The 7907-nt window shown below is 41.0% G+C and overlaps 2 protein-coding genes across 3 annotated transcripts in view; both read left to right on the plus strand.

Moving 5' to 3' along the window:
- Nucleotides 1–815, plus strand: part of LOC116388583 (probable isoprenylcysteine alpha-carbonyl methylesterase ICMEL2) — a 4684-nt gene extending 3869 nt beyond the window's left edge. For both annotated transcript variants that reach the window (XM_031856594.1, XM_031856595.1), the window contains one exon: nucleotides 126–815. In XM_031856594.1, the coding sequence (XP_031712454.1) occupies nucleotides 126–360 (235 nt within the window). In that variant the 3' untranslated portion in view covers nucleotides 361–815. The remainder of the gene's footprint in view (nucleotides 1–125) is intronic.
- A 2865-nt stretch (nucleotides 816–3680) lies between these two features.
- cspg4ba (chondroitin sulfate proteoglycan 4ba) overlaps nucleotides 3681–7907 on the plus strand; it is a 26770-nt gene continuing 22543 nt past the window's right edge. Inside the window, exon 1 of the mRNA XM_031856315.1 lies at nucleotides 3681–3936. Coding sequence (XP_031712175.1) covers nucleotides 3810–3936 — 127 coding nt within the window. The 5' untranslated portion in view covers nucleotides 3681–3809. The remainder of the gene's footprint in view (nucleotides 3937–7907) is intronic.

The raw sequence follows: 7907 nt of genomic DNA on the forward strand, positions 1-7907 counted from the left end.
CCCCCCCCCCCCCCCCCCCCCCAAAAAAAAGGACCAAAAATAAATTGATCTTTATGAAACCTGTTGCATCTGTTATTCTTTTTTTTTTTTTTTTAAACACCCACGATCCTCTCTGGTTTTGCCAGAGTGCCTCCGTTCGCTTTGCTCCACGGGACCGATGACATCATCGTGCCCGTCGCTTCCTCCGCGAAGTTCTGTGACCTCCTCACCTCGCTGTCCGTGAAGGTGTCGCTCTACCTGCTCCCCAGGGTGGACCACACCGAGATCGTCACCGACCTCATGGTGCCAGACCGCCGCTTCTACCATCCCATCTACAGCTGCATCAAACAGGAGTACAGGAAAATGCTGGGCGCCTGCTGACGACCCATCGGATCCATCCATCTATCCATCGCTAGTATTTACTGATTGTGCCATACTCTTACTTTGTTTACATCACCTGCTCTAATACCTCAACATGAATCATATTTAGCCTTGATTTCTACTCGGTTGTGATTACATGATCATGATTTATGTTTTTGAACAGATGATCATTTTGTAAATCCAATCTGATTGATTTTTGATCTACTTTCTTGAAAAAGGACATTCCTTGTGGACTGCAGTCTGGATGACGTCATTCTAATATTGTCTTGGAGAGATGTTAGCCAGTTCACAGTAAAGTGAAATCAATCTATAACAGTATTATGAAAAACACATTGACGCACACTAATACATAATACTGATATAGGAGTACAGTTACGACAATTCCATTTATTTTCTATAGCCCAAAATCACAAATTTGCCTCAGAGGGCTTTGCGATCTGTACACATGTGAGATCGATCCTCTGTCCCAGGACCCTCACATCGGAACATGAAAAACTCCCCCAAAAAACCCTTTAAGTGGGAGAAAAGAGGAAGAGACCTTATGGAGAGCAACAGAGGAGGGATCCTCTCCCAGGATGGACACAAGTGTGACAGATGTCATGTGTACAGAACGAACAACACAACAGAGTTACAACACATTCAATGCTTATGACATAAATTATTCATGTAATGAGAGTAGCAAGCACAATAATGATGGAAAAATTACGACTAATAATAATAACAGCAGAAGTGGATGTAGTAGAATAACAATGACAACAACATTTTGATCAATCAACCTGCATGTTTTTATTAAATGAAATTGTAATATATTTTCTTGAATAACTATTTCTTCACCTCAGACACATTAAACCCACGTGAAGGAACTGATTATTGTTTTGTATTTGTTGCCAAGCAGCAGCACTTGCAGTAAGTACCAATATATATAAACAACTAGAAAATCATGTATATTGTTAGTTGCACAATTGTACATTGTTTTTACAATATGCTTGTACTTAAAATTTTGTATCTGAAGTTTGTTCCATACATGCCATACTTTTAACATATATCGTCAGTAAGGTAATAATAAATAATAAAATCATAAATATACATTGTTGAGATGTACAAAACTCCACTGAAGCAGGCAATATCATGCAAGAGAACATGCACATCATGATTACATTCAAATACATGCAGTCTGAACATATGAGCATTTCATTACACATTTATCTACATCATATACATACATACACATTTAAAACATAAATGAAAGATTTTTCCATGGCTACATTCTGCTGCAGGGACTGGGCATAAACTGGAAATTACAATATTCATTATGTTGCTTTGGAGCTAAATCTAAAATGCTAAATGTTCATGCATATTGATTGGTATCTATTGTATGAACTGGACTGTATGAAAATGACTGAGTCAGGGAGGGAGGCAGAATCATCATGTATATAAGAAGTGGACAAAGTTTACGTGACGTCACACATTGGTTTGTGGAATGCCGTTTTGAAGCCATCTTGGTTTTTGGAACCATCACTAAGTACAACTAAAACATGAGTAAGACATTTTTAGGTGACTATAGTGACTAATTCCAGCAACTAGCCACTCGGCTGGGTGCGGGAGAAGATCGTGTTCTTTACTCGCTTCAATAAAGAGATTCCAGGGTCTTTCACTTTTTGGTGAGGTTCCCGTTTGATTAGAATTTCCGTTTACAGATAATACGATATGATATAACTTGTCTTCCTAGTCTCCCTGTGGTGTGTCTTGCATGCTGTAATAAACCGTGTGATCTCCCCATCACCCATGCATCATTAGTTGTCTGTTGCACCTGTGCCCCATATACCAATTACCTGCCACATTAATCCACACTGCCACCCATCCCGTGGTCAACCAGAGGTAGGCTCCCAATATAAACAGATATAATACACAGACATAACTAATGGCTCCTACAGTGACCAAAAAGATACAATTAACTTTCATGAACTGCAAATACACTGTGAGAGGGTTAAAGTTGTAGGACAAAAACACAGATAACTCTGTGGTAGCGACCCGTCAGTCACAAGGTAGCCAATTCGTTATGGTCCGTTTGACTCTAAATGGACCATAATTTACTAAATGAACATCATTCTGTATTGAAGAAGACTTGACACTAGAGATTGAGACCATAAACTTATGTTAACAATGTTTACTGAGGGAATAAATCAAGAGAGAAGTAGAGTCATTTTCCCATAGACTTCTATACAATCAGACTTCTTTTTGAAGACAGTGGAGTCGCCCCCTGCTGGCCATTAGAAAGAATGCAAGTTTAAGGGACTTTCAAAATTGGCTTCACTTTTTTTGATCTGGAGGTCACCACCTGGGAAGAATATTATATAAAACAAGACCCTCCTCAGCTTTATTAATATTTTCTTTCGACTTGAAAATATAGCGACTAGTCATTTTAATCTAACTTGAATTAAAAGGATGCTAAATAAATGTTATTACAACCACCATATGAGTGAACCGGGAACTAGCTGCCGTTTTTTAGGGAAAAAATAACAACCTAATACAGAGACAGGACTCTTTTCCACTGTATCACCTTTATTACATGTGCCCACACAAAAGTTATCTTTTTGATGCTTCTCTATACACATGCAAACTACATGTTTAGCTGTTAGAGAAAGGTTTCAGAGCTTTTAGGATGCAGAGTACAACACTATATCAACTTTTCACATGAAGTGACTCATATCTAAGGTGAAAGTTTGAACATGTCACCAGCCGCTGATGGAGGTCACACTTAAACATATTAATAGATTTGAACAAAAAAAAGAATAACATTTTTGATTTATCTATAACTACATATTTGGATTTCATTGAAAAATTAAAGTCTCTTTAAAGGGTTGTCACCCCGTAAATGCCCCTTAGATAGTGCAGATATTCAATTATAATAATACCCCTAATAGGAAAATTGGCTGAAATTAAAAGCCAGAAAAAAATTAAGTTCTTAAGGGTTTCAAAAAAAACAATTCGAAAGGAGGAGGTAACCAAACACCTTTAATAATCCTAATTTATTCGTCCTTGAATTAACCTGAAACCTGGAGAGTTAAATAAAAAATGCAAAGTAAAATGTACCTGTAATGTGATCAACACAAATAGCTCTTTCAAATTGATTTATTTCACAATTATACATCCAACTACATACAATACAAATACGGTTAGATAAAATCTCATATTTCCATTTTTCTGGCTTTTATTTTGAAAACTAAGATTTAAATGCTTTTTTTTTCTTGGAGCAGAACACACACACACACACACAAACAAACGCGCACACACACACACACACGCACGAGGCGGAGTTTATCGAGGACCTCCGTCGGTGCCTGAGTCCAGTCCACTTCAGCCTGCATAGCTGCACGACTCAACTTTTGTGTCTGACGGTGCCGAAGCGTGAAGAAGTGACAAACATGTCTGTTAAAATGTAACCGCACATGTCCGGTAACGTTCGCGTTCCCACCGGGAGAACAAAGATGGACTCTGTTGTGAAAAACACCCAGAAGAAGTTGTGGCTCCGCGGTCTGCTCTGGTTGTCGCTCCTGCTCGAGCTGGCGTCGGGAGGTAACAACTTTTACCCCTTTTTCATTTTCTTTTTTTTCAATGAAAACAAACGAGGGATACACTAATTTGATGGTGCTTTCAATGCCGCTGTGTTAATCTCAAAACCATATCATTATAGTGGATAATGTTGACGAGTTTCCTCCAGGTGTTTGTTGTTTACGGAGGAATTACGTTCAACCTGAAGGCGACTTGTTATAACCACCACTTCAGTGGTCAGTACACATGATCATTAATGGCTGACAGTGATTTCCTTCATGTGCAGGCTTCAGCAGACTATTTCTGTATCATCACGAGCAGCGCCTCCAAAAAGCAGGCTCGCTGTATCACCTTACCGACGATTGTTACATGTTTCCTGTTGAGTTGCTGTAGAGGTTCACGGGTCTTAAAACTGTTAACCTCAACAGAATCGATCAGATTGTGAATGAGGTCTGGCTGGTGGGTTCATTCATACAGCAACCACAGATAGTCATGTTTAGCTTTTTTTTTAATGCAGCTTGATTCTGCATGGTTTTCTCAAATTAATGAGGCCATTAACATCAGTGTTTATCTCAGATAAATGACTTGGGATAATATGTGCGTGCGGTACGTGCACGCGGAGTATGTGCACTGCCTCTTCTTACCTTATCACAGGGAGCAGCGCAAATGGGACTGTGATGCAATCTGACTGTGTGACAACAGCACACTCAAGTTGAAATCAAAGAAATGGACAGGCCTCGAGAGAACTCAGTGTGTGTGTGTGTGTGTGTGTGTGTGTGTGTGTGTGTGTGTGTGTGTGTGAGCTTTTTCATGAGTCACAGCTTCAGATGTATGTTATTTGCATCCATGTGGGCATTCATTAGCCTCTCTGGTTGATTTGATCCCATGCATGTGTCTTCTAAATTCAGCATTCATCCAGGCTCTGCCTTCCCTCCCCGGGGATAATCAGGAACTATTTCATCATGACTCAGTCTCACCATATCCTTTATTGAAAAACAATAACTACAGTATCGACATTTGTTTCACCTTGATGCATCAGCATTCCAGAGTGGCATGAAAAGTCCACAAAAACACCCAAAGAGGCACTTCAGTCGGTCCGATGTGTTGTGTAGAGCTGAGCACACAGTGCTGAGCGCTGCTCTCAGCCCTCAAACTACATGGAAGCGGGTGTTTGCTGAAAGGTCACTGGCTTTGTTCTTTGTGAAATTCCCCCCCCCCCCCCCCAGAAACATGCAGATTACAGAACAACCTCCAAACACCTCTTCTGCTTATGTGTGGGTATTGTTTTCTGGCAGTGCACACTGCTCTTTCATTTACACCCCCCCTCCCCCTAAATATGTCCATGTTTCAGCATGTGAGTAGCCAAGTATGTCGAAAACAACAAAAAGCTGAAATTCTCTCTCCATCTTTTCAAGAATCCAGTAAACTGTGGGGAAGACCTTTTTGTGTTGTTTTTGTTCTAACCAAACATGACGCTCAATCATATGGCTTTAACATCACCGCGACAACCGCCGAAATACAATTGAGCATCCATGTCCATCCCTGTGAATCTAAGGGAACAAATGGCATTGCAATCCTCTTGGCCAGTTTTTTTTTCTCTTGTTTTTTTGTCGGAAATGCTCCCTTCCCCGTTGAGCAGAGCCAGTCAGATGAATGAACATGATGTGTGAGAAAGGACAGTCAGTCTGACTCTGGGTCAGAGGAAGGACGAGTCACGCTGCATGCTGTTTCTGTGGGCCAGTCGATACGTTTGTTGTGTTTAACACCTGACTGCTATGTTAATTAAAGTTAATTTCATTTAAACAAACAGCAGGAATAACCATATCTATTTGTCTTTGGTTTCAAAAAATAAAATTTAAAAAACAAGCACCTAAAGGATATATGTTTTTAAATATATTCCAAACTTTGTTAAGCTTGTGTTTGCCCTTTACTTGATTATTCACGTCTCTGTGTGAATTGGTGCAAAGCAGTGCTGCTTTCTGACTAAGCACAAATACGCACCAGAGCTGGCTGATGGGAGCACCAGTGTGAGGTTAGCTGGAGAACATGATAGGCTGTTTGACTAGATATGTATTTATTGTGATTAATAACTCAATGAGTCTTAATCAAAAGACAAGATCAGTTTGATTTACAGCTGTGGGCTTGATGAGGTATTTTCATTTTTATTATTTTAATTATAAATAAGATTAGAGGGCTGCCAGAGTTAGTCAGTTGAAAGAAAATTAATAATTTGGACAATTGATTTATTGTTTCAAGTCACTGTTCAAGCAGAATATTCACTGGTTCCAGCTTCTCAGTTGTGATAATTAAATGCGCTGCATGTTTGTCCTGTCTGATGGTGAGCTGAATGTTTTTAGGTTTTGGACTGTTGGTCGGTCAAAACAAGATTTAGGAAATTGCGATTTTTCACAATTTTTAATTGTAATTGATAATGAAAGTAGTTGCATCCTACAAAAGATTCCTCTGTTTAGATGAACCTAACCAAACCTAAACTGTATACATTTGTAAAATTATGTCATTTATAATTCATCTGAGAAGGTCTTCAAAGGCCCAGCTGAGATGTGATATGTTGAAACTGGGCGATATATAAGTCTGGAGGAGGAAAAAACTGATTTGTTCGTCTCAAAGATACAAAAATTGATTTCGTAAATGGGTCAAATCAGCCAATTATGTTGAGAAGGCCTGGGAGATGAGGGAGGCAAACCACTCTCTCTTCTGCTTATCGGTATATATTGTATACCGATTAGCACTTAAAATATATATTTCAAAGTCTAAGTGCATGTTGTAAAAACGTGTTTCTTTTCCTTTTAGCACAGGATGCGTGTCATGTTTGACAGCTGAGCTTGATTTATATCGTCTTCTGTCTCAATCAGCTCCTGCTGACTGTAGGTCGACGTGGCCGAAGGGCTGATTTACACGCTTTACTGGTTTAATTGAGTTGATCCATGCTGCACAGTCCGTACAGATTGGATTCGGCCGAGCCAATTAGTCGTGCATTAACCCTTTTAGGAGTAACAACAATGCATTAGCTCACATCAACTGTATCTAGCCTCCCCGGTGAGTCACCCTGTTCCATTAGCGGTGCGCTGTTCTCGCCCCGGGTCACGAGCTACAGATATATCAAGCGTGGAACAGCCACGTTCCTTTCACAAGAGGCCAATACATCCGCTAATTTGTTTTTTTTAATATGCGTGGGAGCCGCGGAGCTCGTTAAGTAGCGAGCTGCTGGTGCTCGGGCCCGGGATGAGAGCGCTTCAGAGTTGCGCTTCAGAGTTGCGCTTCAGAGTTGCGCTTCAGAGTTGCGCTTCAGAGTTGCGCTTCAGAGTTGCGCTTCAGAGTTGCGCTTCAGAGCTACGCTTCAGAGCGCGCTTCAGAGCGCGCTTCAGAGCGAGCTGGGCCAGATTACAGAGCGACACAAGATGGCTGGGAGGTGAGGTTAGGAGAAACAGCTGGGTCCGTCCGCCACAGTTGTTTCTGGAACATGAGGCGCTGTGGGGACGTCAGGGCCTTTCAAGTTCAGTCTGAAGGTTCCTGTCGGGGCAGGGCAGGCCCGAACACGTCCCACTTCCCCTCCGAGCTCCCCCGTGCGCATCCTCCGCCTCTGTTGTGGCATTAAAGTCAAACACCTTTAAAATAAAATGTGAAAAAAAAGCTATGTCATCCCTACCTACCAATCCGGACAGTCTGCGAGCAACTTTCTTGAGCAGACAAACACAAAACCTGCAATTCTGTCGCCATGTTTTGTGTCCTCCTACAAAGGAGGTTATTACTCTGCACGTAAAAGCGCTTCATAATTGCAGTCTTGTCGTACTTGTGATGCGTGTAAATTATCAGGCCGCAAACACAGCAGGCCCACCAGGAAGGGCGAAACCCAGCAGAGAATCTTACAAGCATTCTTTTAAATCGGGGCGAGGTATAATTGGTTGTGCAGTGTGCTGTGTTTAAATATGTGTGTGTGTGTGTGTGTGTGTGTGTGTGTGTGTGTGTGTGTGTGT

This window comes from Anarrhichthys ocellatus, unplaced genomic scaffold, assembly GCF_004355925.1.
Source record: "Anarrhichthys ocellatus isolate YVR2014 unplaced genomic scaffold, GSC_Weel_1.0 scaffold17, whole genome shotgun sequence".
In the NCBI taxonomy this organism is placed as follows: domain Eukaryota; kingdom Metazoa; phylum Chordata; class Actinopteri; order Perciformes; family Anarhichadidae; genus Anarrhichthys; species Anarrhichthys ocellatus.